Here is a 21682-nt window from a genome sequence, read left to right as displayed (position 1 = left end):
TTGGTGTTTATCATAGAATAAAACACTGCTGGAAGAATAAACCACTCAGGATCTTCCCTGTAAACAACACGTCACATATCAGAGTGTCAGTGTATAGTTGTAAATAACATGAAAGGCAGGTCAGCCAGTGTGTGTGTCTATGTCTGTGTCTGTATTTGTGTGTGTGTGTCTGTCGGTGACTCAGTGACTGATTTCCCTGAGATGATATCGGATGATAGCAGTTTGATTTAATAATATTATTTGCTATATGCACAAACTTGACAAGCTTGGCATGTCCACCATCTGGGATGTTGCTCATTGTCAATCACTAGTTTCACTGGTCCACACGATTGTACACTTGTCCTGTGAATGTGAAAAAGTAAACATATTTTGGATATCCCTCAAGGATTGGTTGAAAGATAAATGTTCTCATATATGAGCTTAATATACATGACCCAGAGTTTATATTATATGGTTGTAAAAATATCATTAACACTGACAAAGTCTTTTACTTGTTATATTATTTGCCAAATATTTCAATTATAAGTGCAAGGTGAAGGATATTTCTCTTAACTTAAACCATTTCAAACGAGAAATGAATTCATTTTAATCGAAGAACTCGGTGAGTGAGTGAGTTTGTGGTTTAACGCCTCACTCAGCAATATTCCAGCTATATGACAGCGGGCTGTAAATAATCGAGACCACACAATCCAGTGATTGACATCATGAGCATCAATCCACACCATTGGGATTGATGACATGCATCAACGAAGTCAGTGAGCCTGACCACCCGATCCCGTTAGTCGCCTCTTACCACACTATAGTCGCCTATTACGGCAAGCATGGGTTGCTGAAGACCTATTCTACCCCGGATCTTCATGGGTTCCACGCAATTGGGATCGATGACATGCATCAACCAAGTAAGTGAGCCTGTCCACCCGATCCCGTTAGTCACCTCTTACAACAAGCATAGTCGCCTATTACGGCAAGCATGGGTTGCTGAAGACCTATTCTACCCCGGATCTTCATGGGTTCCACGCAATTGGGATCGATGACATGCATCAACCAAGTAAGTGAGCCTGTCCACCCGATCCCGTTAGTCACCTCTTACAACAAGCATAGTCGCCTTTTACGGCAAGCATGGGTTGCTCAGAGTAAGTTTTATTCACAATGGTTGCTGTATCATTGTCTTTTTGTGAACCATGTAATTTTCATGTACTTGACCTGGTACAACTTTTATACATCCTTTGGGTGAGTGGTGTATTGATGCAACGTGTATGTCCTATATATTTCATAAAACATCACAAGACCATTGTTTGAATTTATTTTGTATAAAATAATTAGATAATTGAGGTTCATGTTTAGACTGAGCACGGATATCCACACTGTAACAAGAGCTTGTGAATACCATATTTTCTTGAGTATAGTGCGCACTTTTTTTCCAAGATTCCAGGAAAACGTGTGTACAGCTGATTGCTGTGTCCGGCTTAGTTTACGAGAAAACACACAAGGTAATCTTGATCCCTGGATATAAAACAATGCCTAGCTGAACAAATAATACAATTTAAACGGTAAATCAACATGTCTGGTGATTTTTTATCTCAAATTTCGAATTTGTACTGACGAAGTTTCTCATCACCCGTTCGTTTGCCGGACTTCGCTGAAGAGGTACGGTTTAATCTTTTTCTGCGAATAATATTCAAATTTCTTTTTCCCCAAAATATTGAACCTGCTAGAGGGGGGTGCGCATTATACATGGGTGCGCACTATACTCAAGAAAATACGGTAAAAATAGATAAAAAAGAAAGAAAGAGAAAAGAAGAAACAAAGTCAGTTATAAATATAATAAATTAATAATAGACGAAAAGAAGAGGTAACGATGCACGCCGTCTGTACGTTTTTCAAAGTACATATTTCCAAATTCCACGAATTGCAAGTAAGTCTTATACCAAGAGAAAGAGACGTAACACAGAAGAATAGTAACTCATGTTTTACCATATTTTTATTGAGTTTATAATGATGACATAAGGAAGTCGCATATCTCCACTTTTCACTTTGAAGTATTTACACAAGTATATAGTTTCATGAAACATCTTGAAATACAACTGTGTGCACTTACATTTCATTCATAAACACTAATGTCATGAAAGTAAAACGCTTTTGTGAATTAATTTTATTCCAATTCTTAAAAGGAGAAACAAGCCATTGTCAAATACAGATAGTATCTGTAAAACCAAAAAACTATAAGATATAAAATCAAGACATGTGTTATTTTGTTTGAAGGAAACACACATGAAAGCACCAACATATTCAATATCACTCTGCCCACATTTGAATACTACATACAAAGATAATACATATATATCTACATACTATATACAAAGAACTTATTGTCCCAACGATTCTAATGCACTATATATACACCATTACCCATGCTACTGACTATAACCCATAGCTTCATGCGTCAATGAGCCAGGACCTATTACAACGATTGTCACAGCCAAGACAGAGCAATATAGCATCCTCGTTCAGTATCCCTGTCATACAAGGGTGGTCTGTAAAGTTATAAACCAGGCAAGACAGTATGAGCAGAATAAAGCCTGTGCTGCCATCATGGCAAGGATGATAATGTGTGCTGCAACTGTGGGTAGGATGACACTCGTATAAACATGATAAATAAATTGACAAAAATACATTTTAATTTATTGATAAGAATTATAGCTGAAATGGATAGAATTATCATTAAAACGCCCGCATGTTATCAGAAATGAGCGGGCCACTGTAACTTGATAATGCCCTCATATTACTTGACGACGGGCCATTATCACACCCGTTGTTAGGTGACGTCGTAGGTTAGGGATAGGTGACGTTCAATAGTGACGTCATCTGGTTTGTTCTATGACGTTTCCATATTTGTAAAAGGGGGTCAGTAACATTCGTGTTGATTGCAGTAAATGTTTCAAAACCCATATTGTTGTTTCTTTTTATTTGATAACAAATTCCATCCATTTTAGCTATAATAACGGTAACACTATTTTTCAGGACATTATCATTTGCAGAAGCCCTCGGTCTTTTCAACTGCCCTCCTTCGTCGGGCAGTTAATGAAGACCTCGGGCTTCTGCAAATGAAAAAGCCCTGAAAAATAACGTTACTCTTATAATAACTTGTTGCATTTATGTAGGTAAAAACCGTTGTCCACACTTTGCGTGGATTTACACACTGCACACTGGTTTTTAACATTAACATACAAAACAAAACAAATTAGGGATCATGAATATTATTTGGGATATTTTTTCATTGTCAAGACAGAGCACACAATTTCATAAAAAATATCCCCCCGAAAGATTCATCATCATAATTGTTCATACCTCCATAAACCATCCACGCCATCAGGGTATGACAGCAATCAGCCAGGACTTGCAAGGTAACCACGTGGCTGTCACGTAGACTAACATTGTGTGCTTGGAACCTATTCTCCCATGGAACGTACCCACGGACAGCAGGGGTCGACAAGTATCAGAAACATGTTTTACATCTTATTTAAGTAGAAGACCAGCTATTATCTGCAACATTTTCTACAGACTGTTCATATTGGATCGGGTAACCCCAAGACACGACCGTGGTGTGAGTGAGTGAGTTGGGTTTAATGCCGCTTTTAACAGTATTCCAGTTATATCACGGCGTGTCAGCTTATTGTGGGAAGAAAGCCCGAAATGATGCAGGTCTCAGACGTTTACCACTTTGGTGAAACCCACTGGTATGGTGCTGACAAAAATAGAAACATAATCAGGGTGAACCGGGATTCGAACCCACAATCATAGGTTTCTGGCATGTCCAGGGGACGCAACTCTTCACAGCGAATTAGACGACTGGGCCACCAGTACCCCTGAGTGAGAATGGAGTTACTGGAGCTTTTAACACTATTTTAGCAATATCACAGCTAGGGACACCAGACAAGGGCTTAACACATTGTACCTATATCGGGAATCAAACCCGGGCCTTTGATGTGGCAAGTGAAAGCTTTAACCACTCGGCTACGCCACCTACCTCCAAACTAAAAGGAAGCAAAAGGCTCAGCCATACAGCAATAAATGACTGGAAAATAGTTGGGAACCTTCAGTTCAGAGTGAACAATCCGTCAAAGAAAAGGACTGAAAGAGATATATAAAAATACATAAAAAGTGTCTGCTGTGTTTACAGGCACAGCCAGAGGTCGCACACAATAACTCCCTGTTAAGTACATTTGCATGGGAGCTGTTTTGTTTCTTGGTGTGAGAATAATCACACTTACTTTACGTATTGAATAAAAGCTATCCATAGGTCTGAATTCAAACCCTTGGGATGTGGAGCACGACTTGGAATCAAGTATACACTGTGCTAGTCTCCACCCAGGCTGTCAATGGACAAAAAGACTTGCAGTATTTAACGAACATAGTAACAAAGACTGTAACCACTAGTTAATGCTAATAATCAATACAATATAGATATTATGCAAGAAAAGATAGCATGAAGTTGACAGCTTAAGGCACACCTTCAGATGTGAAGGTGCTCTCCAATTTATGCTAATGAGTGAGTGATTTCAGTTATATCACTGTGTGGCTGCTTGTTGTAAGAGGAAAAAAACAAATTTACACAAGTAAGAGGCATGTACCACTTTGGTAAACCCACAAGCAAGGGAAAGGTGTTCACAGACAGGGAATTATGACCAGGGCAAACCTGGGTCTGGAACCCAGGGCCAGTGAATCACTGCTGCTAAGGGACGCAACTCTGCACAATTATTTGTGTTGCATTAAAGGCGGCGTAATTATGCCGAGCAAGACAACACGTTCAACCTACACCGAGCGGGCTGGAACAAAAACATACAAATCTCAAAATTGAGATACACGATACAAAACATGAAAATTAACATCATTACAGGAATGATGACACACAGTCTGTGCCCAAAAGGTTTTCAGTCTATCTGCCCAAACTTGTCCTAAGCATCAATTTCAGTCGATTTCAGTGTTATCATAGGGACTATTATTAGCTGAACTGACTAAACCAAACAGAATTTTACTAGATTGGCCTTTGGACAGGATGGCTGGAGGTTGAACTTGCAGACTGCAACACACTCAAATCAATTCAGGAAACTAGTGTCATATGACCTGACAATGTCCTGATACCTGTTGAATAATGTTTCAATGCATTTGCATACCATGTAAGCATCCCATTTTATAAACATGTACCGCCTTGTATTTATACCACTTTGTAATATGAGCATTGTATTGTGGTAGTCCCATTAATGATACATCCCTAACACTAAGAATATACTACCAGTAAATGAGTGCAGAACCATGGAAATACTGAAGAGTAAACCAATCAAATTAGCTTCTTCACTGTTGCAATGTTTCACAGTCAATTTCTATCACATTTGTGAATAAATGTTTTACTTCATGTCTCAAAGACAAACTATGCATGTTACATTTGGCATTTGTAATGTAATCAACACATCCAACATCACAATCAATGATCAAGCGTATTTACATTTGTCTATACAAGCGTACTAGAGGATCTATTGTTATTTAAGAATTCTACACCAGCCACCCTTGTTGTGGGCTGGCAAACCACTCAGCATGGCCCCTACCATGGTTACATATCATCAAATCCTAGTCATCCAAAAAAAAGAAAGACATTGGTTACTGGGGAGCCCTAGAATTATGGAAATGGCTGTGTGCAAGTAGCCATGTTAAAGTGTTACATTTTATATAAAATATAAAGTGTCATGTCCACTGATTCAAAAATCATGTTGTTCACGCCCTTCACACAACAGCATTACAAAGTAAGATCAGCGATGTCCATAAGGAATTATCACCCCCCTCAACAGATTCACGCTCAGGAAAATGCACGATAGATTCAGTGTGTCGTAGACCTCCGCCAGTGATGGGCAGGTCATGAGATGAAGGAGGTGGGCAACCGCTGCTGGTACATGTAGGCCAGCCCCCGGGCCGCCAGCAGCAGGGCTTCTCTCCGGCTCACCCCCACCAGAACACTCTGCCAGTCTGTATGACCGATGTGTGGCTGGGCCGTCTCGATCACCTGGCCGATGGTGACAGCAAGTCCTGACCAGCGGAGGGGGTAGGTGGACGGGGTCTGATCTTGGGCAGAGAGGACGAATTCAGTTGGGATGGGAGTTGGCTGGGAGAAGGTCTGCAGGTCAATTCTGTGGCTGGGGTCTTGGAGAACCAAGCAACTCATCTCGTACCACCTGTGGGAGAAAACAGAAAATAACAATAGCCTCCTTATAATCATGATAACAATGCTCAAATGTTGACTAAATGATATAACATTCACTCAGGCTTCTACCCATGTAACCTAAGGGACCAGTCATTTGTCAGATTTTTGACACACTAATGTACTGAAAATAAATATTTTTGGATGACCCTGCCCATGTCCTTGCACATTTTATTCATGACCTCCCTCATATAAGTGTATTATTTTTTATGACCCTCCCCTAGAGACTGTCATATTTTTTTTATGACCCCCGTACCAACATTACCCTTGAATAAATTACCCGTCCCCAACCACAACATATTGGTGCCTAACCATCATCCAATGCAAATCAAATGATGCCTGGATATATTTCTTAATTGTATATAATAAATACACAGTTGAAATGTACACTTAGATACAAAAGCTAGTATACTCCATGTAGAAAAAGTCGACAAGATCGTATTTAAACGGATTGTGTAACAAAGAGTGCTAGTACCTGTCAGGGAGAAGTTCCATGATGAATCCCTCCACAGAGACGATGGGCTGGTCACCGGACAGGGAACTCTTCTGGCGGAGATTCTGGATGCGCTCCTCTGCTCCCTTCAGCCCGGCTGTACATCCCACAGGCTGGGCAGCTGTTGTAGCCTGGCTCTCCTATACAAACAACACAGTGTATCAAAGCACTCTGAAAATAATCAAATCCAGTAGCAACAAAGATAACAAACAACACATTCTTCCCGAGGCAAGAGAATTAACTGATTATGAAAGTCCTCTTTCCACCCTTGCCGAACTAGGCTGGTATTATGGAGTTACATTTTGGCTGGACTAATGAGTCTATGCATAGTCCAATCAAAATCGCTCACCGAAATCGAAATCGGGTTCGTAAACAGTTGTGCAGATTTCGATCGATTGCAGCATATGCAAAGCCTGTGCACCGCGAACTCGTTGTCAACAGATATTTTCCAAATCTTTTCATGTTTTTAATCACGGTGCTCATGTGATTTGATTTGGAGAAGTAAGACCCATTTTATTACAATATAGATCTTGATTATCGATCAGATCGTCCTGACTGGGTGCCACCATTTTGTGATAAGCAAACGCAAGTGATACGAGAGGTGGAATCTGATTGGTCTATAGGAGAGGCTTAGAAGGGACATAACTGGTTATAGCCACTGGTCGCACTATGATCGAGCCTAGTTATTCCAGCCTTGTTTGCCAAGGGTGGAAACTGGACTTTGAAAGTCAATTAACTCGCTTGCCTCAGGAAGATGCAAACAACAATGTATGTTTTTGGGAGGCAAGACACACAAGCAGCCATGTGATACATTGTTACCACCCTATCATCAGTGTGGTCAACTTATTTATACGAAGGGTGTACTGGGGATCACCATGGGTAGGCTGATACAAATATAACACAGAAAAGACAAAACTACGGTTTCAGTTTCGTATCCATAACAAATTGGTTTCACTGACCTTTGTAACAACTGCATTAATGATGTCAATGCTATTGACTTCTGGTCATTGAAACTATTACTGAACAACTGAACTATTAATTCAGACCCTGCAAAATATCTCACCATGCCTGTAATTGTTGCTCGACCAAACACTTGTTGAAATGCTTCTCTAACTGCCCCAAGCTTTGACTCCTTTGTGGATGTGACCACAATGTTGATGTCGCCACCAGACCCTGCAGAACAGAAACAAAGTTACAACTTTATTTCAGTTTGTTTGTTTGTTGTTTAATGCCACACTCAGCAATATTCCAGCTCTATGACAGCGGTCTGTAAATAATCAAGTCTGGACCAGACAATCCAGAGATTGATATTATGAGCATCTATCCATGCAATTGGGATACGATGACGTGCATCAACCAAGACAGCGAGCCTGACTACCCGATCCTGTTAGGCACCAAGCTTTATCACAGTGCAAGTGTTCATTAAACATTTCCACTATTCATACACCATGCTTTTCCTATATTAATGATGAATGCATAAAGAGGAGATGCATGCACACCCCTGAGAATCCTTGTATTCAGTGTGATCCCTATTCACACATTCAATCAGCTGACACCAAATGAATACTGATTTACAGTGAGTGAGTTACATTTAATGCCACTTTGAACAGTATCCCAGTTATATCACGGAAAGCCCGAAGAGATGCAGGTCTTTACCGTTTACCACATTGGTGAAACTCATGAGCACACTTATGGTGCTGACATATCTAGAAACATGATCGGGGTGAAACAGGATTCATACCCATGATCACAGATTAATGGTGTGCCCAAGGGGCGCAACTCTGCACAGGGAATTGCGGCACCTTAGATGAGTGGGCCACCTAACAAATCATAACTACAAATAAGCCACAAAAAACAAGATGGTCATAACTGGTATTATCAACATCATTTTAACAGGCTATCAGGTCATAGCTACAATATAAATATTTTCAAATTGTTCTGTTCACCATGATCATTGAGAAGTGTCTGCATTTTCATTGTGTCCATGAAAGCTGGGATCTATGTATGAATAATGTGCATGTGACCCTCCACTACAAATCTACATTAAACCTTAAACGCATTGTTTTCAGTAAATCTGTTTGGTGAGGGACATATAACCTCCGATTGCTGGGACCTACGTATAATTTCCTTCATGCCAGGATCTAGAGTGGTGATCACAGATTCCATAGAGTTCTGAAACAAATAAAAACATTATTCAGACTTCACTAAGTGACAAGCCAGCTTCTCAACATTTTTCATGTAAAGGCAGGACACAATGTCATGCAGACATTTTCTTTTCAAAGGGACACAACTCCAATTGTAGAAACTAACGTTTTTAGTCCACTAGTCCTTATAATGATAACATCTAGCAAAACCCTTGTAAATGGCAAATTTCTACTAGTCCTTATGATACATTAACTATTGGGCAGTATTGCAAGGACTACAGGAAAAGTGCCAATTTCTAACGCTGAACTCTAACATGTTAATTTTTAAGGTTGGAGGCGACCAGGATGAAAAATGAATACATACCTGTAAAAATATTGTTGGTCAATAATAAATAAAAAATAAAGACAGAGGCTTTGGTAAGAAGTGGACCCTTGAAACTAACAATCACCTTAGTCTTTTCCATGACCTTTGACACGAGACTGTTGCCTGAGATCCAGCTGAACAAGCCTCCCCCAGACTGAGGCATGGGTCCAGGAGAGTCATCACTCACTGGGATAGATGAACTAGCCTCATACGGGGTCTCCATATGTCCTGGAACAAATCATACACCTTGATCACATAGTGGTATTGAGGACGTTAGCTGGTGTGTGTTTGCAGTCCACATTTTAAGCCAATGAGACAGTTTTACGTCACTTAAAGCAATATTTGAGCATTATAACACTGGTGGTGTTGGGAGGGGAGGGGGGGGGGGGACACTGGAAGTAGGGCTCACACATGGTACCTATGTCTGGAATTGAACCTAGGCCTTTGGCGTGATGAGCGAGCACTTAACCAATAGGCTACCCCACTGACCCTTCATATCTTAAGATAAATTATCACCGGTATGAAACAGTGCATTCAAGAATTATAGAGATATGACCAAAATTTATATCGTCAGACAAGTGGAATTATTTATCAAACAAAAAATGAAATAATTCCCATATTATCATATGCCCAAAAGTGAATAGGAGTAGCGTCACTATGTTCCATTAACTGAATCCACCGCATTGTTAACTGGTAGTGTGGCTTTATTACACAATATGATAACATCAATGGAGAGTGCTACACATTAGAAATCAGAGAAATATCTAATTAGGCACGTGTATTATCCATTTGCTAAAGAATTTGCACACTTATATTATATACGATTGCTTATGTTTTCTCATAAAGTAATACTTACCCATATGTGGACAAACCATTTTGAATACAATGATATTTCATGTAGTTTATCGACATACTTGTAAACTATCATTATCATATAATGTGATTATGCCACATTAATTTTTCTCAAGATATTTTCCATAGAATACAAATTAAAAGACAGCATTTCATAGCATGTTTCTTTGAATGGGGATACAGAAAAGTAAGCATTTAACACTCTTTTTACGGAAAATAAAAATACATCCTGAAGTGCCAATCAGTATGCTAAGAAGTCTTCTCCTTTAAGTGGCACTTAGAAGATGGCATTGTAAACAAGGGGGACAGTTCTATGGATACAGAGCTACAGATAAGTTGTGTATTTGTGTAAAATATGCCCCCAAACTATTCAAAACCCAATAACTTTCAATTACCTTGCATACAAAAATGTATGCATTAAATGGAAAACTCAATTGTTTAAAAACAACTTGCGTAAAAAGCCAATGAAGCTTTTTCAGCATGCATACAACGTGGTTAATTTCCGAAACACAGATATGAGCTAATTTACTTTCCAAGCCAAGCCTATATTTAGAACTTACATACATTTAAAATATTATTTCATTTTTTTCAAATCTCAAAATGCTTACTCATTTTGGGCAAAACCCAATAGGGTAATGAATAGATGAGTGGAAAAGTATTGGTTACCCAATGAAAAATGTAACAATTGAAATAGAAACCTTTGAGTAAAAACTCAATTGCTTAAAAAGTTATCTGGTGCTCTGGGATATACTTCTTTATTACAGAGAGTGTGACATTGCAGTGTATATAAAAACACATCACTTGCTTCATAAAGGTTAGTATCTGCACCGAAACATCGCACACATTGTAATAAAGAAGTTGTATATCCATAGAACTATCTCCCTTTTTTAGGAAGTCTTCCTTGACAATGACACTTAATCTTCAACAATAGTTAATATGAATGGAGTCTGAGTACTACTGTACTGTGAATAAAGTAAAAATAAGACAGTATTATTCAACGTATTGTATTGCTTCATGTAACACTCAAGAAGCACTGCCATTCCTTGTCACTTAGGAAACCCAGGTAAAAATGTCCTGTCAGAAGCCAGGGGTGCATTTCAAAAAGCCAATCACTTGCAAGCACTGTACAGTTATTCGCCTTACAACGGGGGTGCTGACTTTTGGACGCTTGCAATCGCACCAACTGTTCTCAAACCAAGATGGCGGATAATGGAAATTTGAGTTTTGACTGGATCAACAGGGAAATGGACAAAGGCAGCTGACATTCCTGCATCCCCAGTCTGCTCCGCATCTTCAAAATACTCAACAATAGTCATATATTCATCAGCTTGTCATCTAGCCTCTTCTATTACCCTCTTTTTGGAAGCATGCGCAAGTGCTTCAGTCTGTTGGAGAAGAGCCTGATGAGCGATTATTTGCTTATTCTACATGATTTTGGCTTGCAATGCGCCCCAGTTCTCAGTGTTGTCAGCCTGACAGAGCAGCAGAATACTTGTAAACGGCACAAAAACTCACTCATACATAGTCACAGTGCACTCACTGTTCACTGGTGCACTTACCTGGGGCAGTGGTTCCTCCTGGAGCAGGGGAGGCAACTGCTGCTGAGATTATTGGTCCCTTGACACTGGGAGTGGTAATGGATGACACCTGTCTGAAATGAACACATCCGGTATTGGTTGTTGCTGCATATTACATCCATGTTTCAATAATAAATGAGAGAAATTTTCAACAAGGATTTAAAAATATCTTGAAGACTTTATTACGATCACTCAGTAAATTTATTTCTCAACAAAAGAAATCCTAACCCACAAAAATTATCAGTATGACAGATATTGTGAAATGAATTTTAAGCATGTATGCATAGCCTAATGTATGAACACTAACCTTACACATGAGAAGTCTCAAACGAAGGACAAAAAAAGGAGAAGAAAATGATAGCTTTATATGCTGTTCCTGCTAGATATAGAATGCATATTTGTGTTTCAAAACTACTTACTTCTGTGGCACTGGGGATGGACTTGCTTTAACCTGTGAAAATATAACATAAATGATTCTTCAGCTACATGGAGGCTTTTTCTCCACTTCTGTGATCAGTAGGGCTGTTACGATTCACTCGTGTATTCGGTGAATCAAACAATATCCATTCATGAATTGAATTCATTATTCGTTGCCAGTAGAATCGAATATTTATGAATATACAAGTATGTGCATTTACATACCCTGTACCTAAAAATATCCATAAGAACATATTATATGCTTAGATTTCTTCAAAGACAATTTATGTTGTTAATGTTTCACTGAATATAACAAATAATACATAAATTGCTGACTTGTTATTGTAATCGTGAATTAATATTCGTATTCATTACCCTATCTTCGTGATACGAATAATATTCGCCTCATAGTGTATTCGTTGCAGCCCTAGTGATCAGTCGTGACTCCTATGTTTTTAAATGAGTTAGGCCAAGACAACCAGCCCCAGCCCCAGTGATCAGTTCTCCATGGTAGCACTACACGTCAATAATATTCACATTTCTTTATGACTATTCACGCATTCCTTCTGACTTTTATATCCTTCAATAAAGATACAGCTTCAGTGTATGCATGACGAGATCATTAATTATGTGTAACTGAATACTTTTTGCCAGCGCTCCGGTAAAACGATTCCAAAGCCGACATTTTGTACCCAACTCTTGAGACCTGCAGCGGGTATCCAGGTAGGGTCGGGTGAAAGGGTGTCGGATGCACAGTAAGTAAATTTGGACCCTCATGTCTTCTTTTAACAAATACTTTAACATCTTAATACCTGTAGCACTCCAACATTGTCAGTAAGAATAATAACTAAGAGTACTGGCTTCACATACACCACACAGACCCAGGTTTCAGGGCGCATCTTGATCCTGACAAAACTCACTAAAGTACAGGGTGCTGTAACTCTAACCTATCAGGTATCACGTTTCCCCTCATCTAGTCACAGTTTCTGCAGATACTATACATGATATAAATCAATCAAAACTTGGAAAATAAGTTCATTAAAATTAATACCATATCAATACTGGTGATAAATAAGTACTAACACAGTGTTCATCATGTGAATACAAGTCCAACTTGTGGCTGTGTAAACATGGTCAATATAACTGAAAGAAAAATACACAAAAAATCCTTTGTAAGGTTTTGCATCTTTGTTGGTTTGTAGATATACAATTTGTTTGTAAATATTTGTTTGAGATATATTTGATTGCTTGTTGTTTAACGCCACACTCAGCACTATTCCAGCTATATGACTGTGGCCTGTAAATAACCGAATCTGGTCCAGACAATCCAGTGATTAATACTGTGAGCAACACGATGACACGCTAATAACTAAGTCACCAAGCCTGATCACCCGATCCATTTGATGGCTTCTTACATACATTAAGGTGGCAGACTCTATCCTGGAATCGCCACTGGGTGTTTTGTGACATGAAGCACCCACCTGCGTAGATCCAGACGCGGGAGTCGGGGAAGAGGTGGCAAGGAATGATGGGAGGGGGGAGGGGGCTGCCACATTGGTCGGTCCCACTCCAGTTTTCAGGGGGGTAGCAGCAGCTGGATCAACAAAACAATCAAAGCAGTTAAACAAATTATTTACCAGACATATCTAAAGTTACTAAAACACAAAGCTCAGCTTAATCAGATAATGCTTGAATGGCAACATTATACAATGTTTGTCTTTAAAAATATTCAAAACCTAATCACACATACCGGAGACAATAGCAGATTCAGGGCATTATAACCAATGAAGCATTAATGTGTCACAATTTAATTATTGACCAAATAAAAGCTTCTAAATATGACAGAATATACCAGTTTAGTGGTGACTTTTCAATTTTGACTTGTTCGAATTGGAAACAGAACTACACAGCCAGATTTTCAAAGGATAAAGTCCAAGGCCAGAGTTTATTCACCCACAAAAATATCACAAATTAAAGAAACCAATTATTATTCGCCTCAATACAGGTATCTCTTGTTACCTGTCTGGGCAGCCTCTTTCTCTGCTAGCTGTGCTTCCTCATGGGAGATAATCTCTGGCTGCTCGTCAGATGATTCTTCCATCATCTTGTCTGTTTACTGCTGTAAAAGAATATTAGTTCAGTTGTCATAAACTGAGCCGAGCTTAAAGTTTAGAGCCACTGTCATGGACTGTGGGTATACAGTTATTTAAAACAACACACTCATCAATGCTGCAACTATAAGTGTCCTCCCATTAGGATAGGATAGGATAGGATAGGATAAGTTTTATTCCATACTGAACGTGCTGAAAGTACAATTCTGTTTTCGGGAGTGGTTACAGATCCGTTTAACAGGTCATATTCTAATTAACACAGCATCATAAATGAACATTGATAGATTTTTTAGAGTATCTTTATCACAATCAGTTGTTGACATGATCGATATAAATTTTTGTTGAGTGGGATGTCCATAAAAAGGCAGATCAATATATTTTCTTCTTAGGTGGTCATATTTTGGACAAACTAACACAAAATGGAACTCATCTTCAATCACATATTAAACCACATTGCTCACATATTCTCAATTCTCTGGCTACGTTTCTTGTCTGCCTACTTCCATCCTAAGTCTATTAGAGCTGCATCTAAATTGTGCTAAACTTATTCTAAACCTTTTAAAACTGATATCAAATAAATAGTATTCTGGGGAAATAGTTGTCTTAAAAAGCTTGTAATACATGTAATTGCATTTTCCTGAACTTAAAGCATGGGATGACTATTTTTGTAAGTACATATCCTTAAGTCTTTGGCGTATAGATACTAAACACGAATCTGGATTGTTAGGTACACATTGATTATGCCAAACATACCCATAGCTGCATTCATTTAACAACGACTTCATATACCCAATTGCGGATTCCATGTTTTTCATACAATAACATCATATTATAACATTTTCTAGGCAATCTATCAATAGGCATTTTAAGAATCTTGAACCAATACTTGAGAATTCTAATATGTTGAAATATGTAAAGTGGTACACGTCCACAGTCACCATATACCATAACACTCAATGTACAGTTATTTACGCCAAGGAATCGTTTACAAGCATATAGATGGACCAGTTCAATAGTTCTGTATTCAGTATGACCCCAGGCCTCTGCTCCATATAAAAGAATTGGAGTATTTTTTGTATCGAATATTTATAAAAAGGTTTTATGTGAAAGATCAGTGAAAGTTTTTAAACTATGGAAGATTCCCATTAGTATCTTTTTTGCCTGCATTGCTGCATTACTGGTGTGGTAATTCCACGATAATCTGCCTGTGTAGCTTACCCCTTGATATTTATAAGACGTGACAATTTGTAATGGTTATAAGTTGAAAAACCATTTTTCCCTTCTTGATAGTTTATTTAAAAATCCCTTTTAAAAAAACTAACACTTTCGTTTTCTCAGTGTTCACTTGGAGTTTACAATTAGAACAGAACAGCTCCAGTTGATCTATCAAATTCTGTAAACCTTTCATCGTACAAGAGAACAGAACTATATAAAAAAGCAACAGAAATATCTTGACAACATCTGGATGCACCTGTATACCATCAGTACAATTATCCTTAATTTGTGCAGCCAGTTCATTGATGAAAAAAACAGAATACAGACTTGGCGTACACCAATGTTACATGTGATGACATCAGAATATATTCCCCGATTTTTAACACATGACTTTACATTTTGATAAATATTGCATAATAATTTACCCATTTTGTTACACCATTTGAAAGAAACAATGACCACCTTACATTTCTGTTTACAGAATCAAACATCTTTTTGAATTCTACAAAATTTTTTTATAAATTTTCCACCTTTTCTCTGCACGCATTTGTGAATAATCATATTACGTTTGAAAATATTATCCATGGTTGAGTACCCTTGTCTAAAACCAGCTTGTTCTTCCAAAATTTTATCTAATGAATCTGACCAAAAGGTGAGCCTTTTATTGATAATAGAAACAAATATTTTGCTAAAAACTCTCAGAAGGGTAATTCCTTGATAATTGTTTGTATTAGTACATAATCCTGATTTATGTAGTGGAATGATCACACCTATAGTCCACTCTTTTGGGAAATAAGACGTTTCTAAAATCACATTAAACAGTAATTCAAGGTATGGGAGTAGACTAAAGACAGAATATTTAAAAAACTCTGGAATTAAACCATCTATGCCGGAACTGTTGCTGTTTTTCAAATTGTAGATAGCTATTTGAATTTCCTCTCTTGCAATTGGCGAGTCAAGCATTATAGCAGTTATGTCATTGTCACATGTTTCCTGATCTGATAATTCAAAGTAGGTATCATCCCTAACACCATTACCACTAAACATATTTTTGAAATAATCATACCATTTATCAATTTCAATATTATATTTGAACTCATAATGTGGATTTAGCTTTCCGAGGGTTGTCCAAAATTCTTTCTACATCTTAATGATATCTTTCAACTATCGTTTTTTCTTTTCAAGAAATATAAGCTTCTTTTCCCTGCATGTGGTTTTGTAAAGATTTTTAATTCTTGTATATTCCCTTAACGACTGCAAATCTTCAACTCTTCTGAATTTGTTGAGGCATGTACATCTCTCTTTTTTTAGTTACTGAAATTCCCAATCAAACCATTGTTGTGTTTTCTTATCCATATGAACTACTTTCTTCATTTCGTCACCTGCATAGGAGAGTGCCTCTCTAATAAACTTGATACTTTCATCAATATTTGTGAATATGGCAACAAGTGATACAAACTTGTCTGAAGGTAAGTTACAAAGAAATATTTCTTCTATATAACTTGCCCGTGAAGAGATCACCCGTTTAATAAACATACAGCTGTATTACACATTGTGTAATACCAAAACGCGTGCTTATGTACTCCCGGAACACGTTTCACAAACATTGAAAGCTCTCAACATCCCTTGGCTTATTCAACGACATTGCGTGTGGAGCTGATAAATCTCTGCACACACTATGACCCCAGCAACCTTGTTGCTAGGCTGACGTCACATGGCATTGTTTCGCCAATGGATCTTGCAACAAAATTCCACAAATAACGTCATCGGATATTGTGACGTGATGGTAAACTTTGAGGTGCAAGGCCCTGTTCCACAAGGCGATCGTACGGTAGCGCAATGACAGTCGTTAGTCTAAGTTAAAGTATGTGAGTTGCGATAACCTTAGCGCCACGATAATTTTGTGGAACACTTGAATTCTAAAGGTGGACCGTTGTATGGTATTAAAATATGTTTCAACTTTTGACGTATTTGAAGTATTATTCTGTTAAACTCAATTAGATTATGCCGTGGATCGTGTTGGTGTCAGCCTATTCACACTCAACAGTATAATTCTAAAATGTTATAAATAACAAGTAATAAAAAAAATACTAAACTCGCACCCGTGTACAACCAATTTTATGAAACTTGTGAATAGATGTGGTATCCAACTCGCTTTCGCTCGTCAGATACCAGAACATGCAGAACTATTCACTCGTTTCATAAAATTGGTATTACACAGGAGCTTGTTAAGTATTCTATATTTATCAATTCTCCATTTCAATCTAAAAGAACTTGCATAAATGATATCATCATAACCCTCGATGACTGAGTGAAGCGTACACGTACGTAAAGCCATTGCTAATGGAAAATGTTATAACTCGTAACGTGTGTCTTTGTCGAATGTTTTACAGACTTCAAACATATGTACGGTGGAGATAATATACTCATTTACGCTTGCTCTGTACTACTCCTCCTCCCATTAGCCAGATGTTCCATCAGTCAGACAGCTTGAAACAACAAACTATATGGCTGATTGCACAGATAATCCCCTAGCTATATTAGACTGGCTTGGCCCAACAGTTGGTGACAGAAAAACATATAATTATAAAACATTGATTCCTTCACCCTTTAAGCCACATTCTAAAACATGATTTGCCACATTTAATTTCATAAATATTAAGATGTCATATAATATGTCATTAATGCATTAAACAAAATGTAAATTTCATAGGTTATAAGTACTAAAATATTCTGAAATAAGCCACACCCAAAGCTCGCTATTTTGTGCTTTGTTGTGCTACACAAGTATGGAAAAATTCTGAAGATGTTCTTATAATGAAATTGTGCCTTTTTACTTCCTTCAAAAGTACATTACATGCTTCCAGGGCCTTCTCAGATAACTTAAGAAGTGTAATTCCAAAATTGCCATTGGCCGAGAATAGCTCGGTAGCTTTAGATATATAAATACAAATATATTTTACTGTATTATTTGTCTTTTTAAATAAAACCTATTATCATATTTACTCGAAGACCCCATTTATCAGAATACTATGCTAGCTTATAGAGTGCTGTCATTTGCAGGATCACTAAATACAACCATATCATCTTCAAATAGCAACAACATTAATAATAACTCATTTATAGATATTGCTTTGACACTCATCCTTTAGTAAATATGATTCAAGATCCTCATATAAAAAACAAAAATAACAGAGGTGATATAAAGTTCCCTTGCATTAATCCTGAATTCAAACATAAACTATTGCTGTTGGTATGACAATATTTTACACAAACCCAGGGAAGTGCCCGTGGCAGGCAAATTGGGAAAGATAATTATTTTGTTCAAATTGGGATGATTAAAGTCCATTATTTCTTAAATTCAGAGAAATTATGAGATTGTATGTAATGCAATAACATAGAACAAAGCATTAAAACCTGTTCCCCTTGTTATTGGTCTTGCTATAAATAAATACAGGTTACGTATACAAAGTCATAAGATTAGTTATTAGTTACATTTTCATTGTAACATGAATTGGGAAATGTTTAGCTCCACATTGGGAATTGTTAATGACACTTCCTGCAGACTTGGGATCAAATATCGACCCCTGAGCAGGTCTAGATAAACCCCTGCAAGCCTTGATGTTGTCATACAGAGATCTACAAATAAATTGTTTCATAGGCATTACTTAGAAGTTGACGGGTGATTATTTGTAGATCAGGATAGACACAATTTTATGGATAACAACTTCTTAATACTGTAAAGTTGTTTAAAGAAGTTTTTATCCATAAAATTGTGTCTATCCTGATCTACAAATAATCAAAAACTTTGCACCTATATGCAATTTATCTACCGGTAATATAAGATATTTAACATATCCACAATGTCCAGTGATGACCTTATTATCCCCGCTCTATGGGAGTAAACCGGGCCATATGATAATTGAATCTGGACCAGACAACCCAATGACTGACATTAATAGGAGCACCTTTAGAATACAGTGCCAAAACTTCTCGTGAGGACGCTCTCTGCCGTAGGTTACGTGTCTCAAAGACAAGCTACCATTTTTTGTGAGAATCCGTCAAAACGCGAACTCGTGACCTTCGGATTGTTAGCCCGACAGCTAACTGACAGAGCTATGTCCACACTGTGAAATTTAGTCCAAATTTACCTAGTCATGCCTACATTATTATGGAACTGAACAAAAAGTGTTGAATAGATGACGGACACTTACAAAGGTTTCAGGTAGGCATGGTGTCTCGTGGCTTTAGTCTACAGACACTTACGAGTGATCCCGATGCCATTTGGCACACTCGTCCCACTCCGTAATCTACAAGATACCGAGTGGTGTGGAATGAGCCGAAACAGGAACCTAGCCCTAAAGATCGTAAAGGGGTGATTGATCGTAAAGGGGATCCAAGGGCTAAGGATAGAGTTCGGGGCAACCTACCCAAACACTGGTGAGATTTAGATGTGCTCAGCGCCAATATAATATACGTATTAAACTGCATTCCTGAGTATAATAATGAAAATTATGAATCGAAAAAATAATATACTTATATAAGTTCCAATTTATAAAAGTGGTTTCATAAACTAGAGCTTGCTATAAAATTTGCCACTGCAGGCTATGTTTAGTAAACTCATATTCAAAAGTCTCATCACTGCTGGGCGCATTCAGTGATATTGCGTGTAGAGATAATAGATCACTGGGAGGAGCTTATGTCCACTCGATGACCACTGATGTCACAGGGCATGTTTCGCTGGTGTGACTGGCAACAAAATACTACTAATTACGTCATAGGGTATTGTCAAGTGTGTGAAAAGTTTGTGGTACTGTATTCTAAAGGTTTTACAGCAACAATCCTCTTTGACCCATCATCAACCCAAACATCGAGCCTGACCGCCTGATCAATAAAGTCACTTCTAACGATCAGCATAGGTTCCTGGGCTCCAATTCTAACTCGGAATCTACAAAGAATTTATCATCTTGTTGTCCATACCCATGGACACAAATCTAACTACTTATCCATACAACTGTGTACTTCACGTTTTGCAATATATTCAGGTTATGCATGTATAAAGCACACTCTTACAATATGCTGGCTACAAATTAAAATATTTGGGGTGAGACTTCAGGCCGTATTCCCCCCTCAAAAACATATCCAGCCTAGATCTATATAATAAAAAGGATTGAGTGGCAATCCATACAACTTTTGGACGAGGGGATACGAGAGAAAAGTCTTTCCGTATTTGGCAATAAGGAAATTCAGTGGTACCTGCCATGACAACTGACGCTTGCTAGTGTAATGCTTCATAGACCAGACTGTACACATGATAATATCATAAAACGTTCGTCCTGACGTTGGAGCTTTCAAACCCCCTCGATTTACTATCGCCCACCTACTAACTATGCATACTTTCTCAAAATAGTAAATAAAGAAAGTCACAATGATGTCTTGGTGTCTAAACAGGTTCTGCAGACTAGGCACATCCCCTGTCCCCAAACCAGAGAATCGACCATGCATGACGAGATACGATAAACCAATCTGACTTGTCGTATGATCGAAAACAAGACAGTTGACGAAGCAAAATAGATGATGTTTGAATAAATACACCTTGCCAGAGACTAGGATAACGCTACGTTGTAGACACAATACCTCCGACTATGCAAAAAAATTGTGCGTGAACAAATGATGAATAAAAAACGAGAATGACAAACCAGGAAATGGCAACAAATGAGTTTTACCTGATACACTCTCACTGTTGACAAAATGGCAACTTATGACGTCATCCAGTAAGCCACGTCCACAATCTCGCGCTGAGGGGTGATTCCCGTTCTAAAAATAACATCTCTACGCGGCCGGCAGAGCAAAGACGAATGAAGCGCATTTAAAAGGAGCCAAGTACGTATATACAATAGTATCTTGAAAACTTAAGAAACTTATTAGATTTAGGGATATATATCCTACTTTGATAGGTATTGATCAATATTCACACGGAACTTGTCGTCCGAATATGCTTCACTTCAGCTCAGGCACAGGGCCACGTATAGCCATACTATACTGACTGTACTGATTACACTAAAACAAGTGTTATCAGTACAGTCAGTATAGTATGGCTATACGTGGCCCTGTGAGCTCAGGCAGACATTCACCGACCAGGAATAATGTACAGCATCAAGAGAGAGGCGGATCGAAGTGTGTGTGTGTGTGTGTGTGTGTGCGTGTGCGTGTGCGTGAGCGCGTTCGTGCGTGTGCGTGTGAGCGCTTGCGTGCGTTC

At 38.2% G+C, this 21682-nt stretch overlaps 1 protein-coding gene across 2 annotated transcripts; it reads right to left on the bottom strand.

Moving 5' to 3' along the window:
• Window positions 1-1402: 1402 nt before the first annotated feature.
• Window positions 1403-21234, bottom strand: LOC139475443 (protein PRRC1-A-like). 2 transcript variants are annotated; one of them, XM_071258680.1, is made up of 10 exons: window positions 21150-21234; window positions 14117-14216; window positions 13579-13691; window positions 12100-12131; window positions 11663-11754; window positions 9337-9479; window positions 8861-8915; window positions 7807-7916; window positions 6726-6883; window positions 1403-6224 (listed from the first exon to the last, which is right to left on the bottom strand). In XM_071258680.1, the coding sequence occupies exons 2-10, from the start codon at window positions 14199-14201 to the stop codon at window positions 5909-5911; spliced, it is 1104 nt and encodes a 367-aa protein (XP_071114781.1). In that variant the 5' UTR covers window positions 14202-14216; window positions 21150-21234; the 3' UTR covers window positions 1403-5908. The 2 variants fall into 2 exon arrangements, with proteins under 2 accessions (XP_071114781.1, XP_071114837.1); XM_071258736.1 differs by having other exon boundaries at window positions 14117-14213; window positions 21150-21183.
• Between the last annotated feature and the right edge of the window lie 448 nt (window positions 21235-21682).

Source organism: Haliotis cracherodii, unplaced genomic scaffold (assembly GCF_022045235.1).
Source record: "Haliotis cracherodii isolate W230 unplaced genomic scaffold, xgHalCrac1.p SCAF_1, whole genome shotgun sequence".
Classification (NCBI taxonomy): Eukaryota; Metazoa; Mollusca; class Gastropoda; order Lepetellida; family Haliotidae; genus Haliotis; species Haliotis cracherodii.
Note: the sequence above shows the minus strand (reverse complement) of the source record. Positions and strands in the feature narration are given on the sequence as shown.

Coding starts and splice junctions, on each gene's coding strand:
- LOC139475443 (XM_071258680.1), bottom strand. CDS start 14,201: ATGATGGAAGAATCATCTGACGAGCAGCCAGAGATTATCTCCCATGAG. Junction 12,132..13,578: donor CCGCGTCTGGATCTACGCAG/GTGGGTGCTTCA, acceptor ATATTTTCACAG/GTTAAAGCAAGTCCATCCCC. Junction 9,480..11,662: donor AGGAGGAACCACTGCCCCAG/GTAAGTGCACCA, acceptor GATTTGTTCCAG/GACATATGGAGACCCCGTAT.